At 29.7% G+C, this 22,534-nt stretch overlaps 1 protein-coding gene across 1 annotated transcript in view; it reads right to left on the reverse strand.

The window, feature by feature from the left end:
- Positions 1-655: 655 nt before the first annotated feature.
- LOC129225601 (iron-sulfur clusters transporter ABCB7, mitochondrial-like) overlaps positions 656-22,534 on the reverse strand; it is a gene marked incomplete at its 5' end in the record, with an annotated part of 29,435 nt that continues 7,556 nt past the window's right edge. The window contains 10 exon segments of the mRNA XM_054860056.1: positions 656-2,042; positions 5,752-5,855; positions 6,401-6,572; positions 6,679-6,808; positions 9,411-9,571; positions 10,724-10,881; positions 15,025-15,199; positions 15,306-15,393; positions 16,426-16,514; positions 21,444-21,525. Of these exon segments, the coding sequence (XP_054716031.1) occupies positions 1,827-2,042; positions 5,752-5,855; positions 6,401-6,572; positions 6,679-6,808; positions 9,411-9,571; positions 10,724-10,881; positions 15,025-15,199; positions 15,306-15,393; positions 16,426-16,514; positions 21,444-21,525 (1,375 nt within the window).

A 22,534-nucleotide genomic window follows, 5' to 3' on the forward strand; every position in this document is an offset into this window, starting at 1 on the left:
GTGCTGTGATTTAAAACTGTTTATATGTACCCCAGGCTTGTTCACATGTTTCCCACAATTGAGGTATAGTTGAAAACAATTTTTAAAAATACGATAAAGTAAAAATTACTTTAAAAAAAAACTAAAAACATTACATGACATACACAAAAAAAAAAAAAAAAAAAAAAAAACTGTTCAATTAAGTGGACATTTTTGCTTTGAGAAATTGATAACATTTTTCGAACAATAAATAAATGAAAACAATTGTTCACATGTGTCCCCCTTTTCCCTATACAGTAAATATACCTGTTGACAAAAAAAGATTTTGGTGGTTTATTTACATTTATAGAATTTATAAACAGTAATTTATCCAGATGCTAAGTTCGTACCATTTATACTATTATTAGAAATAAATTACTAATGCTCATTTTCACACTCTTATAGAAACAACTTTTCAGGTGAAATTTTGCAACAGATACAAAATAATATATAAATTCTAATACAGTAACAGATTTGTGAAAACATTTGTAATTTATTTCTGAAAACAAAAAAAAAGTTACAATTTTAGTTTTTTCCTCATAGATAGAATTAGATTTTTTTTTTTTTTTTTTTTTTTTTTGATAATTTGTCTAAATCATAGATTATAAAATCATTGAAAATTATTAAAATGTTACAACTGCCTTTTCTTGCTTTTGAGGAAGTAAATATAGCTATGTTGCATTAGTATTATTGACAGGTATACAGCAGAATTAATATGTAGATGGCTTAGTAACATTAATAGAGCATTCACTTGGAATGTTATTGGCAATAATTTCTGCCATGGCTGCTAGAAAATATTTAATACAATAAATTTCAAAAAAGTTTGCCTACTCTGAAGTACATTATGGTTCTAATTAAAGTAATGATACATCATCAAAATTCATATTTTTAAAAAAGGGCTCCCAGTTTGGTTGCCTGAAGAATAAATATTTCTTGGGGAAAAAAGTTTGCAACCTGTGGATATTGAAAATATACAAAATTTTAAGTTCCCAATCGGCTCGATCACATGGAAAAAAAATATATATTATAGGGTTATATAAAATCACTTCTTTAAATACAATCATTAAAAAATAAAATAGTTTGTTGTTGAAAGTTGAAAACATGAATAAAAGTTAATGATCAAACAGCTATTTAAAACTGCAACAACACACAACAAAGCTTCATTGATTAGGAAGAAGGGAATGTCAACTTTAGTTGACAATTCCTGTTATATCCTACCTTAAACTGAAATATATTTATCTGTGCTCAATACTGTTATTAGTCTAAAGTATTACTTTTCAAAGGGATAATTTTGTTAAGAATTATTTTTGTGTTGCACATAATTATATTCATTTATTTTTATACTTTTTCGTTCCAGTCTATGTTGTGTGTGTTTGGGTAGAATTCGGTTAATATACAGGTTGCGGTGAAAGTCTGAAAACTGGTAACTGTCGTCAAAAGCCGGTGAATATCAACATTCACACAAAAAAGACATCAGTGAAGAAGAATATTTCTGGTGAATCACTGGCGAAAGTCAACATTCTCCAATTTCAGTCTTTCACAGTAATATTTACATACATCTATGTAAACAAAATTCTAAAATCATGCTTGACATCTTTTCAAACTTTAATGACAAAATGGCTAAAATATTTTTAAAATTTCCTTTTTAATGCTCACATGTCATTTTTAAGCTTCAATTAACATGTTTTGACAAACAGATAAGCTCTTAAAACACTTCTATATAAGTAGTGCCTTTTTTTCCAGAAAAATGTACATAACTACAAATTTTACATAATTCTAAATCTATAACAAAATAATCAAATTTATTTTCAACTGCTTTTTAACGTAGGATTGTGTTGCTTTTGCCATAATTGGTGATATAAACTATTAGTGTTTGAAATTAAGTCATTGTGTGTGCCTCGTTCTGCCACTTTTCCTTTGTCTAAAACCAATATCTCATCCGCATTCATTACAGTGGATAGTCTGTGTGCTATGCATATTGATGTGCGACCTTCCGCAGCTCTGTGAAGTGCTGTCAGTATTTTCTGAAACAGAGAAGAAAAAATGATAGTTTCAAGTAAAGCAATTGTAAATAATGATGATGAAACATCAAGTTTGAAAAACAATAATTAAAACATTAAAACTGCATGATAAATTTTAACTTCATTAATTAGCTTTTTGCCAAGATATACTAAATACTATTGCCTCCATATTAGCGTATTTTGGCTCAATTCTGCCACTAAGCGCCTTTTGGTTTGACATTATATCTTTTTGCAACCATTTTAGTTTACATTTTCCAACTGAAGGTGTTGATATTAGGTCTAAAATATATAGAGCAAAAGCCCATGAGCGCTAGACCTATGTCATAGTATAAAGGTCCAAAATGTTTTTGTGTAAGCACCAGGGTTTGAAAATATGATGATATTTTCGAAAATATCGAAAATATCCGATGTTTTGATATATATATTGGATATTTTGATACATATCCGATATTTTCAATTAGCACTAACTTAAAACTTCAAAATAGTAAATGCATCCTCAAATCACCTTCTTTTTCTTTTATTATAATTACAATATGTAAATTTAAAAATAAGTTTTCTTTCATTGTTTATATCTTAATCTAATATTTCATTTTATATTTCTACTAATTTTAATAGAGTTAGCTTAGCAATAGCTGTTTTACACATTTTTCTTCTGTTAGCTACTTTTACAGTTATATGATTCATCAGAATATATTAGCGTATTTTGGCTCAATTCTGCCACTAAGCGCCTTTTGGTTTGACATTATATCTTTTTGCAACCATTTTAGTTTACGTTTTCCAACTGAAGGTGTTGATATTAGGTCTAATCATCTGGTCTAATCATCTGATCATCTAGGAGCTCACACCTTTGAATTGAAAAAGGGGTTCCTTGAAACCCTAAAACGCGTGTATTCTGTAATCTGTTTATTTGTGCTAAACAAGGTTGGATATTTCCCGTTATTCCTCGGCATAAAAGTATTTATTTATTGTTTATTGATATGATTATCATTCAAGTTAGGTTCCTGATATTTCTAACACTCCTTAACTGATGGCTCAAAACGATAACACATTTAATGTTTGCATTTGAGTGTAAAATAAAGTTGAATTTGCATAAAATACTGAGCTAGATCAGTTATTCCATCCAAAGACTGCAGCTTCGTGCTTTTTAGCACTCATCAGCCCGGAATAGCAAGCAACCGAGTTTGAGCGTAAAACCTCTTAAAGGAGCCAAGAGAGCCAAACAAACTGGTAGCTAATGGGTCTGTCCACGGTGACTGACGTTACAATTTGACTCTATTTTTAACTTACAAACTCAGCACTGTCTTGAAACTAAATTTTGTTTCTCCTGAAATTGATCTAAAATATCATGATATGGTACATCACTACCCCCACACTTGTTTTCAGACCTGAGGAATTTTTTTTATGTGAAATTAAGGGGAATAAAAAAACGTGACTGATGTTACGCAGAAGAGACATTGAGAAAATTGACTTAAATACAATTTGAAATCCTCTTCAAACTAATAACGTAAAATCTAAACAGATTCTTCCCCCTTAAAGTAGAGATTTTAGACTTGATGAAAATACTTTGTTTTATTCGAAAAATTTAAAAACGGAAAATATAAAAATTATTTAATCCCCGCGACTGATGATGCAAAGATTTTGTGACTGACGTTACATCTACAATAAATTACTGCAATTATAAATTATTTCTCCTTAAAAATGAAATTAGCACATGTTTTGTTTAAAATTGTATTTAAATTACAAGAAAAGTACATTTATAAAGTTTTAAAAGCTATATTTTTGATGTATTTCATAAAATAAAAAGTCCTCTTGCATTTATTACATCTAGTGCGCTAATTATTTTATTCCTTTCTCATGTGAATAATAAATTTCATTTCACATTGACAGGCTATTTCCAATGTTTTTCTGCTTGAATCTTGACAGTTACTAAATACTCTTAGTTTTTAATTTCAATGGATCTAACTTCTCGTGATATAATTCTTAGTCATATTCTTCAAGAACCCGTTCTCCAGTCGCAGTTAACAATTTTGGAACATGTTCTCTCTGCTGGAAGTGATACCCTCCGTAACTGCAAAAAAAAGTGTTGTTGCTAAACACCTGCTGCAACTAATGAATTTAAAAAAGTATTACTCAAATATAACTCTTTATAACATGACTGCAAGTCGGATGGCGATAGCTCTGAAATTTGCATGAAGCTGACATTTAGAAATATTTCTGTATCGATGATACAGCACTTTTTTTCAAATGTATTACATTCAGAATTAGTTGTATCTGTTTGTCAAATTCCATGTTGGAAAATTTTTTTACGGCTGCAGTTTTCCTTTGTGAAGATATAACAAAGAGCGCTTTTAATAACTAACAGATTTTATCAAAGTTTCATTATTTTAAAGAGGGGTAATGCAGTTAATAGTTTAAACCTGTGACTTCAATACTTTAAATTTGTTCTACTCTTGTTCTACTTCATCATCTAATTTCTCTTTTTAGTTCTATTCTGAACTAACTTTGGTAATTATGCTAGGTTTTTAAAATTATTTTATCTATTTTTTATCGTCCGCTCTTTTTAGCTTCTACTTTGTTTTACTTTTTGTAATTTTCTTGTTTTCCTTTATTTCTTAAATATCTCGCCTCCTTTTTTGCCTTTCTGCAGCAGTTAATGGCATTTGTGCAATTTGTTTGAGATTTATTACTGAAAAGAGAAATGTTACTGTGACTGATGTTACATATTTTAAATAATTAAATTCAACTATTTCTAAATATTTAAGGGATTAATATTAAAGATATCATCATAAATGAAAAGAATATGACATTTTAAAAACTTGGGTTTGTTTTTGTTTAAGCAGTGCAAACTTTTATACAATTTTGTGACTGATGTTACATTTGTGTATGAGGCTTAGTTTAAAAAAAAATGTTAAAAGACAATTATAACAGCTTAAAGTTTCTTTGCTGGTCTAATCTCTTCCTATGTAAACTAAATTTCAATAAAAAACAAGATTGTAGACATAACAATTAATTTTCTAAGTGAAAAAAGGGGTTAACTTTTTGAACCGCTTATACAACGACACGTGGGCACTGAGTTATGTTGTTCAAATTTGCCTAAAAAACTTACAAAAAATGTGTTTATAACTTTTTTTTGCATAGTTTTATAAAAATAGTCTTTTTAACCTCATATGAAAGAAAAAGGTTACTGATACAATGAAGTTTTTTTTTTTTTTACTGTGATGTCTCTAGTTTCATGGAATTGCCCTAATGTAGAATTAGCACACCAGACGAGTGATCACAACAGTGCGGTTTTAACTCAAAGATTGAAGGCAAAGATAAGTATTTTGTAGTAAGTTACTGCCCTAAGCCAGGGCTACAGCAGAAATACATAAAATACATAGCCAGCTCAAAAAAAAGTTGAATTTGTTTTAGAAAGAATGATTTTAAGAGCAGCATCAATTTTATGGTCTTATACCAGAGTGAATCATCATCCATACTGTATATTTTTCAGTGAGATGGTTCAATGCTAGATTAATCTAGAAAAATACAGATCAAACATATTTGTATTTTTTTAACTAGGAAAGCAGTACCAAGTAGTACTTGACATGTTTATATTTAATTAATTAAAGACAGAAAGCAACATTTGATATATGTTAAAGTAGAAACTTTAAATAAATCACATAGTTCACTCTGGCATAAGGCCATCCAATTGTTAAATTGAAAACAAACTAACTTCTTCAGTAATAGAATCCAAAGCAGATGTTGCTTCATCAAATATTAAAATTGGAGAGTTTTTCAGAATAGCTCTTGCTATCGCCACTCTTTGTTTCTCACCACCTAACATAAGGAAAGCACACTCAATAATTCAAAAGTTCCATTTGAATATTTAACATGTGATCATTTTCACTTAACATCATATCAATATTTAAATAAATAAAAATAAATTTGAAAATTTATTAAAACAAAATTATACAGAATGAAATTACAATATTTGTTTTAACCAACAAAAATGAAATGATTTTAATGCTTATGCTAGTTTATGAACTATGCAAACTGTTATTTCTAGAACAGTAGGTGTTAATAGTTTGTTCTAAATTTTAAAAAACAAAGTTTTTTTGATTCAAATTCAATTATGGAGTCAAATAAATATGAAATGAAACTTAATATGTAGATGACATAATTTTCATAGGAAGAAAAATGATCTAAAGCAATAAAAATGAAATAAAATTGATGTTATAATGAACATTTTTGATATCAACTGTAGAAAATATATATGAGTTCTTTTAGAAACAGAGAAGGGAAAAATCTACTACATTTCAAAATATGCATAAATGTCTCTTTACTCATCTAAGCAAATGAAAGAAAATATAAAATGAAATTACCAGAAAGTTTAAGGCCTCTTTCTCCTACTTGGGTGCTATACTGGTAGGGCCATTTTAAAATCGATTCATGAAGTTCAGCCATTTTGGCAGCTTCAAAAACATCTTGTTCAGAACGTGAAAAATCACCATAATGAAGATTGTAGAGTATTGTATTGTGGAACAGTACTGCATCCTAAATTTGAAATGAAAAATATTAATTCTAACTTTTTTCCAAAAAAAAAAAAAAAAAAGGCCCAAATTATAATGTGAATTCTTATCTTATAAGGATAATATTTTACCTGAGGAACAACTGCAATAGCTTTCCTTAAGCTACTGATATTCAAGTCTTTAATATTTTTACCGGCAACAAATATATTTCCTGACTGTGGTTCGAAGAACCGGTACAAAAGTCTCACAATAGTTGATTTCCTAAGTAAAATATACTATTAAGAATATAAAAAAGCTTCATCAATAAGAAGGTAGCTAAAATATCAGAGTAAAATAATGATGCATGAAATACATATTTCAAGAGTAAACTTTAAGCTAACAATGTTTCTTCTAAGCTATTTTACCAAACTTAATTGCACGAATTTGTTATACTATGTTTTACACCATAGATATTAAGGTGGGGGGGGGGGGGGGGGGGGGGGGTTGATTATTTAAAAACAGAACCAATATCAGCATTTTTGCCACAAAAACATACATACATCAGTTTTGCGCGAGAAATTCCTTATGGACAATTAGCTGAAATTGAGAAACTAGATAGTTGATAAAATATTGCCCCCACTTCCCCCACAGCATTAGTATAAAGAATCAATTGAAGGATTAAAAATCGTGCATTATTCATGATAATACAAGAGTTTATGAAGCTTAATAGAGAGAATTTCACGAAACTTTTTTCTTTTTGAAAATAAACAGCTAACTAAAATATTGCAGCAACTGATGTTGATGTCTTGTATAAAACTACAGTAAAATCTCTCTAATGCAGACACTAACGGGACAAATTTTTTTGTGCACAATAGAAGGGTGTCCGCTGGATAGGGGTTTAATAATGTTATTGGCCTTGGAATCGGGGAATTAAAAACGGTCCACATAAGAGGGGTGTCCGTTAGGAGGGGTTTTACTGTATATATAAGATGTAAAAATTAATTTCTGTACAAAAAATACTTCCAGCCATTAGTTTATTGTTGGTATAAAAGTTGTTCTCACTATAATTTCAAAATTACAAAGCATGTCCATCACTAGCACAGCTAGAAATTCTTTCTATAGAGAATTTTAATCAAAACAGTTCTTACACGTGTATTAACTGTTGTATTGGAATTGAAAATAATATTAAAATTAATGCCTCTGGGGTTTTTGTTTTACTCCCCCCCCCCTTCCCTGCCACACCAATGTCCATAGATAAATATTATTTTAAATAAACTACTCATTCAAACTAACATCTTGAATAAAAAATGTAACAATCGAATGCGATGCAGTGTATAATTGAGACACAATGAAATTTGTAAATTTTAAAGAAATGTTTCAGGCAAAAAAGATGAAAGGGTCCTGTAGCCCGTAGAACTCTGAAACAATTGCACTTTTTCATTGCAAATTTATGCTAGCACTTAATATTTCTTTGGTTGTATGAGCTAATAAAAAATATTTATTTTAAAGTTCAAAGGGAAAATTCCAGAATGTCTAGAAACATAATTTTATTTTTCATCTTTGGTACAAATTGATTATCTTAAACTTACTTACTGTAAATTTTTTTGAACCAATTTAAACATTAATTTTGTCTGAATATCCTAACTATGATAATACAGTCTTTTATACTCAATGTGAATTCAATTAGAGAGCAAAGCAGAACATAAAAAAAAAATTATATTTTTCTGTGTATGTTTGTGTGTGCCAGTAAGGTTATCACAATGATATTAAAAACCATAGAAGCGCTTCATTTATCTTGCTGTAAAATACATGTTCTACATGGCTACTAAATTTAATTTCAATTTAAGCTAAACACTGATAAACTTCTACCCAAACTTTGTGGAACAAAACCTTTTCCCATTAATTTAATTCAAACTTTCCCTCCATTAAGCAATTATTTCAGATGGCCTTCCTCTCAAAACAACCCCATTTTCTTTTTAAAAAATTTAAAAAATCAGTGACTTTACAGTCCAATCGGCAGACGTAATCACTAAGAGGGACACGGTGCACTTTTAGTTTACATTGTTAATAAAAACTATATTTCATTCGGGAACCCATATAGTATTATCACATTAGCCCTTTTCTTTGGAATACCGCAAGGAGGTTTTACTACAGCATGTGATTCAAGTTCTTTTCCCATTCTTGCCATAAAAAACAATTAACCACTTGATAAGATATGGATCAAGTGATATTGTTCATAAGAAAGCGGATAACATTAAACTTCTGATTGAACTTCTCACTCGTAACTTTTTAAACGTATTTAGCAATTTTCTGTAATTTATAAAACAACAAAAAAACTGCATGGTCGATGTAGCAGTTATTTCAAATTCATTTGAAGACAAACAATTAGTTTTAAAAGCCTGGATATACAAACAAATGTACAACTACTATTTGAAAAAAAGTTTAAGAAACCAGAAAATACAAAACAAACAAACAATGGCAACTTTAAATAAATAAATAAATAATATAATTTAATCTAACTTTTATCAAAAAAAAAAAAAAAAAATGCTCTCATGGCAAAATGCATATGTTTAACAATGTTATTGACTATTTTAAGCAACCTCCCTTAAATGCCAATTTTCACTAGAACTGGAGGTGGTTGCTTTAGAGGTTTCTCTCTCTCTCACTGCATATAGCTGTAAATGTTTATTCAAGTACCTAATAATGTTTTCAATAAATTGATTGATTGTCTGAATCATAGTTTTTTTTTTTTTTTTTTAAATTCAATGTAATAATAACAACAAGAAAATAGTTCACCCGGCTGGGGGAAAAAAAACTACACAATTTTGTAAAAAAATGTTTTTCATGAATGAAACTTAGCTTTTAAAATGCAAAATTTTCTTACCCAGAGCCACTTCCACCAACTAAAGCAATTTTCTTCCCCGCAGGCACACTAAAACTTAAATCGGAGAGTATATTTTGCCCTTTTACGTACTGAAAACACACATTTTCAAAAATTACTTCTGCATCTTTTGGAGATATATGTACAGGAGAGATGCTTGATTCCTAAACATAAAATATTAAATTTAATTTTAAAGCCAGCTTTTAATGTTACTACAATTCTTTTTACAAAGTTATTTTATTTATATACTAATTGATGTACACTACTGATGAACATAAGAAGCCTTTTACACATAAAACTATATCAACAGTTCAGTACATTCAGGTTACGTAAATCAGTATCTATATTAATATTCTGAAGAGATTCTGATATTTCCTGATGTATTGTTCTTAATTAAATTAATTAGATAGTTAAGAAAACTAAATAGAGCTCAGAGAGTTGAAATCCAACATACTTCTTTATGATATAATCATGGAATCAATATTAACATTGACAGAGAAAAGAAAGTTAGAAATTACTTCCAACCAAAAAGTTACTCATATTTCAATATAAACTGAAAATTAAAAAACATAAAGAAGTATGAAAATTTTAAGCAGGAAATATAAGTAAAAGTTCTAAAATATGAAAATGATAACTTATCACAAATTCAAAAGCTGTATTTTTTTTTTTTTTTTTTGTTCATCTGACAATTGGATAATTAACTTAGGGGATCCTTCACAAATAATGTCGAGGGGGAAGGGGGAGTATGTGAAATAGTGAGTTTCTGACACAGATGAGGGGGAAAACAAAAAGTGTAGCATCACATGTTTTTTCATATGCTTATAAAAAACATGACATATGACAAGGGAAAGAGCGGGTAAGATGGAGACACACTTTGAGACAAAAGGGGAGGGGGTCATATTTCTTGGAGGGGGAAGGGGTGGAGCGTGTAATATCATTTGTGGACAGAAACTTGGAGTATTTAACCAAAAACTATTATTTCAACAGCAGAATTTTGATCATTCAATCAAAGCTATTACCCTCTTCTCACCATAAATTTTGCATCATGCCTTTATTATAAATTCTTCTTTCCATTCAAGAGTTTCTGGTTGATACTAGTCAACACATGAAAATGTGTGTGAAATCCAAAATTTAATTCGAAAGTTTGTAGTACTCAGCTGACCATATGTCTCAATGTGAACTTGTGTTAAGGAAAGCAAATGCACAGCACTGCAGTTAAAATATGTGAAGTTCAAAGTATAAATCTGAATGGATTTAGAAGAAAATTTCATAGTTAGTTCATTTAATTTTTACAAATAAGTTCCTAATGTACCTACCTGTACAGAGCTTTGTAGACTCAAAATGCTGAACATTGTTTGCATGTCTATGAGTGATTGGCGAACTTCTCTATACACTGAGCCAAGAAAATTAAGAGGCAGAGACAACTGAAAAATGAGTCCATTTACCATAACCAGATCCCCAACAGTCAAGGTACCTGATAAAAAATATTTTAAAGATATTCATTGACGAAAATATAAAGTGAAAGACTTTTCTAGATTAATTTCATAACAAAAAATCATCATCGTACATAAAAATTAAGTTTCTTTCTTGAATAAATAATTGTTAAGTAAGAGGAAGCAACAAACAGTAAGATATTTGAGGCAGTGAGAAGCAAAGGGATGAAAGTGACAAAATTTAAAAAATAGAGATAACCAGTAAAAAAGGGTAGGTGAACCTATCCTTAGTCTTGGGGCAAGATATAGTACTAGTAGCTCTGGTAGGTGCTGCTGTATGGCATGAATTAGAAAAAAATTTCAATGAAAATCTACCTAGGATCTTGGGAAAAAAACAGGGAAGTGTATTCCCTGTATGCAACATTACAAGACAAGTGTACATTGATATTAAAAAAAGAACATTAATATCCTGCGGGTTTCATCACAGGGGGAAAAATACTAAATAAATTTCATGTTCTATAAATTAAATTAGCAGAAAATTCAAAATGCATGTCAAATAAAACATTTTTTTTTTTTTTTTTGCTTTTACAAAAGTCATTTTAATATTTAATTTTAAAAAAACTTCAAGCAAAGCTACCATTTTTTACTTTATTTTATTTATGAACTTTATTACTATTATTTATTTATTTATTTTGGTAGTTTATATATTTGGGTATTGATTTTGCAACTTCAATTAAAAAATTTCCAGCATTTCCCCCATTTTTGAGGAAGTTTTCAAATTTTCCTGGGTTTTCTCTGTTTTTATTTATTAATTATTATTATTATTATTTTTTAGTTTTTGAATTCCCTGTATTTTCCTGATTTTTCAGATTTCCCTGTGATGTGGCAACCCATATCTCACTGCCTCATTTGAACAAAAAGTATGAGCTTGCTGCTCCAGCACTGGAAAAATTTAAAATATTACAACACTCCTTAGGAGAAATTAATAGTAGTCAAATATAACTTCAATAACAATGTCACTGATTGAAGGTAATTGTGGATTTTTAAAACCTGGTACATAGCATTCTAGTCTATAAAAACTAAAAAACAATTTAAATGTGATAAAAATGCAACATCATTTCACAACCATTTCAAACCAACTTTGGTGAACTTGCTAAGTTATACTTGATTGTGGTACTCTGGCATTCAAAAGAGTAATATGATTTGAAAAGAGAAAGCTCATACCCAAATTATGATAATATTAAGCATTTTTTAAAAATAAATCAATGTAAATGATAAAGAAAAAAAAAGTTAAACCACTCCATCCATCTTATTTCTGCTATTTATACACATCTGAATTATTATAGTTTTCTCTGAAAAATAATCATGAGACAGTTAAAAGCATTAATTATCTTTCTTGCTTTACATTTAATCTGATTTCAATGATTTTTCAATTTTTCATAATGATAGTGTATACAGATTTTTGCATGGTTTTAGTTTTATTCAAGGTTTTCCCAAGAAATTATATAAATATATACTTTAAAGGACTAACATAAAAAGCAGTTTCATATGGTTTTGACACTGCAGAAAAACAAACAGCATTGAAAAAAAAAAACATTTGGAATGTAATATATTATAGTTCAATCAGTGTGTAAAAAATCAGTGACTTTTAAAAAGATTAATAGTTTTTTCACAAAAAAGAAAAGAAAGTTTGCAGACAGTTGATGTAAAATCAAAATGCAGTGTTGCATAATTTGAAACATGATCCTAAGGAAGAAAAAAAAGTCATTTTCTGACTCAAAATTTTATGACTTCAAATGTTTGCTTTGCTCCAATCATTTTTTAAAATAAAATTATTCATAAGCAATCAGATTTTTCTTATCAGAATAATAAAAACGGTTAATTAATATTTTAACAAAATTAAACCTTTTATTAGTATTAATAAGATAATCTTGAGAATTTACATTATTTTAAAAGTGAAACACATATTTGAGCTGCCTCTAAATATTTAAGAGTTATGAAATTGTGTCCCATTTATTTTCTAATGCATTGGAACCCAATGAGAGGGTATGACTCAAAAAATTTTCACCTTTGAAATTTTGGACCACCATTAATGGTCAGATAGAGATATTTTTTCAGGCCTTGACATGGAATGACCCAAATAATAAAAAATAGGGTCTTTGATTATTTTTAAAGCTTTTTGACTACTAAATATGGCCTACAGAGGGGCCCTCTACAAACAACAATGTAGGGCCTCTATAGGGGCTTTTGAGGGCCCATGGGAACCCTAACAAGATGTGCAAGATTTTAAGAATGTCTGAAAAATCCTAAATTTGATGAACTCTCAAAGTTTTCCTAACTTTTACAACTTCAAACCCAGGTATTTTGATATTTTATCCCCATTCTAAACATCTTAGATTTTTCAGACCAATTTATTTTCTAAAATAATTATAAACTTAATTTAAACACTGAATTGAAATTTTCAAGTAGGCATAACAAAATGACGAGTGTGCCATTACCACATATTTTGTTGTTTTTCTTTGTAAAATGTGTTTAGGAGTGCTCCCATAGGGTTCCCCTAGTGTCCCAGAGTGTTCCCCCCACTCGATATACGCTGTATACTGTCAATTTTTTTTTAGACATATTATGTATATGATCTTATACACCTATTGTGCATAATGGAACTAGGGTGGTTCAAAAAAAAAAAAAAAAACATTTTTTCAGCTAGAGTCCAGGACACCCCCTATTTTTTTTTTTTTTTTTAAGACTTACTAATAGTATTATGCTGTAAAAGTTTTAGCTTCTTACTCAAATTTAAGGGGGTGCTCAATGACCCCTTAGTTTAACATTAGCCATAGCATAGAAAATGCCACAAGTTTAGAAACATTTAATTCTCCCAGCTGTTTTTTTTTTTTTTTTTTTGTAAATAATTATTTCATTGCAATGTATATGCATATTACTAGAGTTTATTATAACATGTAACATTGTTTTTTCAGTTCAATGTATTTTTAAGCCCCCCCTCCTCATATTTATGAAGTTTGGGGGAGGGGATTGAGCACCCTCTTTCATTTGAAATAGGGAGGAAGCTAAAATTCTTCTAGTATTTTACTATCCACAAGTCTAAAAAATTTGGGGGGTGTCCCATTATCTAGGAGAAACTTTTTTTTACATGTATTTTTGTGTATACAAAAATGGTGGTTCAAAAATACATGTCTTTTATGCATTTTTGAACCATCCTAATGTACATGACCGCATACACCTATTGTGCATGATGGATTACTGGGAGTGTACCCTCAGAAAAATTGATGGGAACATCCCTGAATGTATTGAGTTATATACCCTTTGACCCTCCCCTGGTAAAGTTACGAACAGTCCCGCTTTTTGTCTTACTGTCCCACTGTGGGAATGTCCCGCCAAAGTGTCCCGCTTTGTCGAAAAAGTCCCGCTTTTTTTGTTTAAATTCCCTCACACAAGAAATATAACATACAATCTAGATTTTTTAAACGCTTTTTCGATTTTTTGCTGTCAGTAAACGTAAGAACGCCATGTAAAATGTTATTCTTTAATGTTTAATATGCTGAACTACCTCCACCATGATTTGGATTGAAGAGGAAGAGCTGTTAAGCGTCAGGGATTGGCCTCGAACGGGGGAAAATAAATTCTTTTCATTCATTGTGATTGTAACTGTTACCAGGCTGTAACTGTTACCAGGTCAGTTTGCCAGGCACAACAGCAGTTGTTGAAAGAACAGTTTCCTTGGTGAATAAAATTTGGACATCTGAAAAAACACAATTATCAGTTGCCACTTTAAAAAGTCTTCTTTTAACTAAAATTAACTTTTCTAATTCATGCAAGGAATTCCTTGATTTTTTGAACGGCAACAAGAATTTGCTTCCTTAAATTGCTTCTAACAGCAAGTACAACTGAAAATAATAATTTTGATTCATAAATTTGTTGTGTGATGCAATATTCTTTACATCAATACTATTAAATTATTTTCAACTTGAGTTCTTTATTGGTACATTTGAGTTATTTCTTGGCATTTTTCTGTTACGTAAAATATTAAGCCTGTGGGGAAAAAAAAAAAAAAAAAAAAACTCTCCCCCCTGTCATGTGTCCTGATTTTTAGCTTGAAAAATCTAGTCACATTAGCTTTATTGAACATTGATTTCACAATTCTTTGACTCAGAAAAGCTATTATTTACCATTTAGTATTCCATCACTTGCCATCAACATAATAACAGTCAAAGCAGCACTAAAAATTGCATTCTGACCAAAATTCAGCATAGCAAGACTAGTAGTTGTTTTAAGAGAGGCAGCTTCAAATTTAGCAAGTGCTTTGTCATATTGATTAGCTTCATAGGTTTCATTGTTAAAGTACTGAAAAATAACAAAGATATCACAGGAAGAACAATAAAAATGCATTAAATTAGGGAAATGCAAAAGAAAAGTTGAAAATCTAAAACTAGCGAAAACTTTTACCTACTTTAACAGTTTCATAATTAATGAGGGAATCAATAGCTTTATTACCAGCTTCATTTTCGGCCTTGTTCATCTCAACACGAAAGTGAGTTCTAAGAAAAACCAAAAATTATTCCAGTTTGAAAAAAGAATAAAATAGACTAAAATCTACTCCAAGTAAAAAGATTGAAAAAACGTTGCTAGTTGCATGACATTTCATAAATTGTTTTTAGGACTTGAAGCATTTCAGCTTATTAGAGCTCCCTTTATAAAGATTTTCACACATTAAATAAAAAGTTTTGAAAAGAAAAAAAAATGTAGAAAATTAATTATATTTTAAAACTAGGCACATTTATACAAAAATAATACAAAGGCCATTTTCATCAAATTTGATGATGTGAATTGGTTCTAACTAATTTTTACTGCCACTTAAAATTGCTCTCAAGTTTTCAAAATATTGAAATGTAAAATTGTAGTTATTGCTAAAATAACTGATTATACAACTGGCAATTAGACTGCACATTGATTTTAAGTATCAATTAAACTACTTATCGCACAACCCTAACAAATTTGGTTTTTCAATGCTGAATCAAATTATCTGTACAAGTTTTAAAGCATTTATAATGCAAACATTTTGTTTAGAAAGAAATTGAAAATTAGTTTTTCTTATAAACACAGTTGCAACTTTTGACACTTAATTTGCAGCATAAATACAGTAAAGCATCATAATCTTGACTCCTAATTCAATTGCCATTTGAGTTCCAGCATTGCTTTTTGAAAATTCTAATGGTTCATAATTTTATTTAATAATATCTCAGAAACAAAAAAAAAAAAAAAAAAGGTAAGAAAATGTTATATTGCAGTGGGCAGGTAAATGGCAGTATCTGCAGAAAAGAGTTTTCAAGATGTTAAAAGAATCTTGTTTTGGATTCCAAAATAACAATAGGGAAATGCTGGAATTAGACTTTTCTTCACACTTTTTTTTCAGTGGAAACCAAATAAGCAAGTTTGTATAATAAAGTTAAATGTACAACAGATGGCAGAAATACCACAAAATGAAAAATGAACAATTTGCAGTTACTACCCTTTATCTACTTGCAGCAGTACAACTAGCCATCAATATCTTTTTAATTAAGCAGACTTACCTCCATTGAGTTACAGCTAAGGTGAAAGCCCCATAACCACCAATGCATCCAAGAGTGACTAGCGCAAATTTTCCACCACATTTATAATACTGAAACATAAATAACTTTCTATAGTTATTCATGAATAGCATTTTCAATAAATTTATAACAATAAAAGATTTTATAAAAATACAATGCAACTTTTATGAGCAACCACCTCCTTTAGTGACCAATTTTCTATATAAAAAAAAAGGCACGGATTTTCTCCTCCATTTACTCAATGTTGAAAATCCTCCAGGAGAAACCATCTCTCACCTCTCACAACAGCTGCCAAATCGCAAAACCCAGCGTCAACAAATTAAGGATTTTTCGGTTAGAGAAAACCAAAAAAGAGGCAACGAAAGCAATAGCACATTTAGTTTGCTCACACAATAGTTGCTTATGAAAGTGGAAAAAGAAAATAAGAACAAAGGGTAAAATCTATTTTTATGTGAGTTTCCACTGGATTCCTTTGGTGTCCGGTGTCCCCTCTGTTAAACCCTAATAATGTTATAAAAAGGACAGCATAGTTTTCGTTATCCTAGGGAGGCATGCACATCTCCAGCCAGTTATCAGACGGACGTTTTTCATTGTGGGACTGTTAAGGACAGTAATTTTCCAAAATGCTATTTCTTGAAATTTATTGGTTACTTATGAATGGAGTGGTGGCATTCCCGAGTCACTTGAGGGGTTAAGATCCATATCTAGATCACTTTAGCAGTAACAATACTATTAGACAGGCTCATGTTGTCGAAGAATGATTGAAAAAGACAGACATTTATTTTTGTGGCAAAAAGTTAAACTAGAAACTAAAAGTTGTTTAAGAAAAAACTAAGAATCAGAAGCAGATTATTCTTTTATATTTTATAGCAAATTCTTTCCAAAATGGAAAAAAAATGTAAGAAGTATCTTTATATTAAAAATTTAAAAAGGAAAAATTTTGTTTCACTATTTCAATATTTTTCTAATAGCCAAATCTAAATTAAGAGAACAATTAATTCTAACAAAACACCAGCTTTGCAATATCAATGCGGATAGAAACACCACAAAAATCATTGTCAGGTTAAGAACCAATCCTCACAGAGGCATGAAGATCGACAGGGAAGGCGGGAGAGTCTACCAAATTTGTGATAACTGTTCAGATACACAACTGACACTGGGCCGCATTTTTGACTGTCAAGCTGTAAGGGCTAATCTTAGAAGAATGGGAGTTTTACCTTCATTGCTAGAACTTTATGCCGAAAACATAAATGAAATTGTACAGGCCGTCAAAAAGATTCATGGCTACATCTAATACGACATTCATACACACAACAACAACAGCAAAATAATGTTATTAACTAATGTACTGAAACAGAACAGAAATGACTTTTATTGGTGTTATTGCTTCTTGCATGTTTGAAAATGACCTCTAAGAGCAACGAACCTCTATTAACAACCACTTTTGTCAGGAATAAAGAGCGGTTGTTCCACATAGGTTTCACTGCAGCTATAAATCTATTATGTGATTTGTTTCTGGGAGAATGTATACAATTATAATTAATTATACAGATACAGTCAAAGAATAAAAAAGAATATTGCAAGTAAATTATACCTCTTCACTTGATATGGATACTATGTAAAACAAACTGCTGGTACCTAATAAATAGACTGAAAGTGTAACAGTACACTAATGTTACTTAAAATCAGCAGCTCTTGAGAAAGCATAATAGAAAACAGAGGGCATCTTTCTATTAGAAAGTGTAGAATTGAAAAATTTAATGCTTTTTAAAATTGAAAAAGTAGGTCTCAAGAACAAACATTTTAAATTTACTTTAAAACATAGACTTAAGATGATTTGTTTTTGCAAAACAAAAGTAAAGAAACTATGAACAAGGATTCAGTAAGTTACCGCCCTATGGTCAGGGCTAAGGCAGAAATACATGAAATACACCGCCAGTTCAGTCAATTCCAGCCGAGGACTGCAATTTCGTGCTTATTAGCACTCATCAGCCCGGCATAGCAGTGACTGAGGTGGAAACCTTTTACAAAAGCTAAGAGTGCCAAACAAACTGGTAGCTAATACAGAATTAGCACTGACCAGATGAGTGACCGAAAGAATGGTTCGGTTCAACTCTTGCCTTCAATATTCGAGTTGAACCGAACTATTGTTTCGGTCACTCATCTGATCAGTGCTAACTATTATATATGCTGTATTAGCTACCAGTTTGTTCGGTTCTCAGCTTTCGTAAGAGGTTTCCACCTCCAGCTTAGTCACTCCTATGCTGGGCTGATGAGTGCAAATAAGCACGAAACTGCAGTTCTTGGCTGGAATTGACTGAGCGGGCGGTGTATTTCATGAACAAGGACTTTAAAAGCAGGTTTTTAAACTTTATTAACTATGTGATGTGATGGGAATCGGATTTAAAGGTGCAAATGAGCAAACAGGGATGAAGTTTCCTACATAATAACCACCTTCCAAATAAGGTGACTCAGGTAAAATTTATATCAATACTTCAAAAAGAAATATTATTTCTAATTGTTGCAAGTTTTTAAAAATATTCAAACATACGAATTAAAATTAAATTCAAACATGACATAATAAATATAAAACTGAAGTTAATTTCTTTTTATAACAGTTAATTCCAAATATTGAACATTCTTTGTTTCAATTAACTCAAAAAGTAAAGTTCAAATCCTCAAAATTAAGAAGAGAAAAAAAAGAATATCAATGTAAAGGATTTTTTTTTTTAAAGAATAATCTAATACTTATTACTTTTAAACTGCTATTACTAATATACTGCCTACAATATCCAACATACTATGTTTTAATCAAATCAAAAAGTAAAGTTCAAATCACCAAAATTAAAAAGAGAGGGAAAAAAAATCAATTGAAAGGATTTTTAACTGCCAAATTTTAAACTGCCAAACTGCAATTACTAATATACTGCCTACAGGCAGTATATTAAAATGCTAGTGATTAAATTTTATTTAAAAAATAAATAAATAAACAATAATGCAAAAGCTTTTAAAAGAAAATTTAAAGACATTAGAAAGAGAATAGAACCTTACCTGGGAATATAATCCTTAGTTAAATTAAAAACAAAGAAAATAGGTTTGGGGTTATATCCTCCTTCTATTTATTTTAAATAAAACCTACAACAAGAAGTTGGCAACTCATAAATTTACGATTTTACTTGCTTGCATGTTTAAAATGATGTAAAAATATGAAGAAACAAATGAAATAAATGCTGTTGAAAAAAATGTGGGAAGATCAAAATCCTTTTGAAAGCTATTTTGGATTTTATACAGGTTGAATTATGCATAAGTTATTATAAGCTAAGCTAATACTTACCCAACTTTTATTGTATGCTAAAGGTTAAAAAGCACATTTGAATCAAAATATACCGAAACAAGTTCTTTTGAGCAATTAATTTAGGTATTTTCATTTACTGATATAAAAATAGGTACATCAGAGTCTCAGAAGTTTGGTTTTCATATTCTAATAAATTTTTATTAAATAAAAGTTGGGATCCAATGTTTTGTAACAACAGGTGAAATTATGATCATAATACAGTAAACTCCCGATTATCCGCGGAATTGGGTGGCACAAATGCCGCGGATAATAAAAATCGCGGATAACCGCAAAAAGACTAAAATGGGGGACAAATCAGGTAAAAATTGTCCTATCTCAAATTCTTAACTGTATTGATGCATAACACTTTCTGCAAACAGTGAAAATATACATATATAGAGTACAGTACAAATGTTTTGTATTTTTGCACAACCGAACTTAACAAACAAGTGCATGTACGATGAAGAACGCACAATAATAATAATAATAATAATAATAAAATTAAATCAAATCAATCAATCAAGCAAAAACAACTGAGTGTAAATTTACAATTTTTCAAAAAAAAAAAAAAAAAAAACAGCCACTGGTATTTGCTTTTTACTGCGAAAATACATGTTCGTGATTGTTGATTGATTCGCGGATAATCCGCCCCGCGGATAAACCGCTCGCGGATAATCGGGAGTCTACTGTACACTAAAAAAATTAAGCACATTTATGCAATCACAAGTAATGATACTGAATAAATAAATATTAAAAGTTAAATTTATTATTCATGCACTTCTGTCTCTTTTTTTTTTTTTCAAACCCACCAGTAACGTTTTGGAAGGTTAAATAAATTCATTTAAAAATTTTAGTATATTCAAAAGCAATCAAATGGGAAATTAAAATGATAATTTGCTACATAATTATTCTTTAATTACATATAATAGTTGCACTTAAAGAACAAAAAATACAGCTGACTGTGTTATAAACAACATAATACATATTCAAGTTTTCAATATTATGTTTTCTTAAATGTACACTGCATTTACTGATTTATGTGACATTTACAAAACATTTTTTTTCATAATTATAGTAATATAAGTTCAAAATAATAATAATAATAATAATAATAATAATAAGCACAATTTAGAGCACAAAAGTTTTGTGGTAGAATGAGGGGTTTTTGTGTTTTTATGCTACATTGTACAATGACAAGTTATAGTGGTGAAGCAACTAAAGTTATTGCTGAATATGAAAACAATTATTTTAGCTATTGATAAGTTCGACTCCTTGGTTTTGTAAACAATATTTGAAGCTATTTTAGTATAACTTATTCAGAATTTGTTTTGAAATTCTAAAACTATTTCCAGTTTTGATATTTTACAAAGTATTAGAATTATATTCAATTTAATAAAAAAAAAATTAATTAACAAAGTAAAACACTAATTATAAAAAAATAAAAAATAAAGGTTTAGATTAGTATTTCAAGTAAGCGCTTTCATCAGAATATCATGCTAGAAGGGTTAAAGACGCATGACTTAAGATGTCACCAGAAATTTTGATATGTATGAACCATCACTTCACAGTTGTTTGTTACCGAGTTTAATATATTTTTTTGAAAATAACTCAATTTTATCCCAAAAATGTGATTAGGAAATAATATTAACAATTTAAAACAACTTACCAAAATGCTACTGACAAGAGCAACTTCAAATGCAGTAGGAACAACATTGAACACTAATGCAGATAAAACAAAGTTAATGCCCCTAAAAGGAAAAAAAAAGGTTGACTTGCAACTAATTGCTTGGAGAAAACTTTTAATTTACACATATAAAAATTTTGCTATAGAAAACAAAGTAAAAAGACAATAATAAAATCATTACTACAAAAGCTAATTATGCCACAAAAAAATAAATGCATGTTACATTTTGAATGAAAAATAAAATGTTTTGAAATGAAAAAAGAAAAAATAATAATGGTATTATTTTAGTGAAGTCTGTTATAGGGTAAATTTCATATTAGCCAAGACTTTAGTGATCCCTAACTCAAATGATATAGGAACAATGTCAGCCTTCGATATACAGTCAAATTCTGACTTATGAGAGGGATGCGTTAAAAAACCCCTCACCTGAGTCCAAATTTCGTATTGTGGAAAAGCGTATGTATATGATTTTTTTTTATTAACATACTCAATTATTTTCGAAATTTTTAACACTTTTGAAATTGTTTTAGATCATTTTTTAACTATATATTGCCATTTCTTACATAAAGAGCTGAATTTTTACTGTATTTTAAAAAGAGCTGCATTATTCACCATAAAACACTGTTAAAATGCACAAATTCAATGATCAATGGGGTAGAGAGACATGAAATAAACTATTTTGGTATCTACAGAACATAGTAATAATAAAGCGCTGCACTATAATAGTACTACACAGTAGATAAAATTATAGTTACATTTGCAACTTAAAAATGAAGATGATTTACGCTGAGCAATCAGAACGTCATTTTAATGTAATTTAATCCTAGGGGAAGCTCTGCTTGCCACTTGGGTATCCTAAAGCCCTAGATCGTAGTTTAAGTAGCGATAAAGAAACAAAACAGGCTGTTTCATTATAGCAGGTGCAGAAAGAAAGCAGCATTTAGCCTCAAGATAAAGGACGTGTCCCTAATTACTACGATTCAGGGCTTGGGTATCTGCGTCCGAGTAGACAATGCTACTTGATTGAAGGCAGAGAGGTACGTCTTCCATTTACAGAGAACCACTTAGGTGGA

Source organism: Uloborus diversus, chromosome 7 (genome assembly GCF_026930045.1).
Source record: "Uloborus diversus isolate 005 chromosome 7, Udiv.v.3.1, whole genome shotgun sequence".
NCBI classification, from domain to species: Eukaryota; Metazoa; Arthropoda; class Arachnida; order Araneae; family Uloboridae; genus Uloborus; species Uloborus diversus.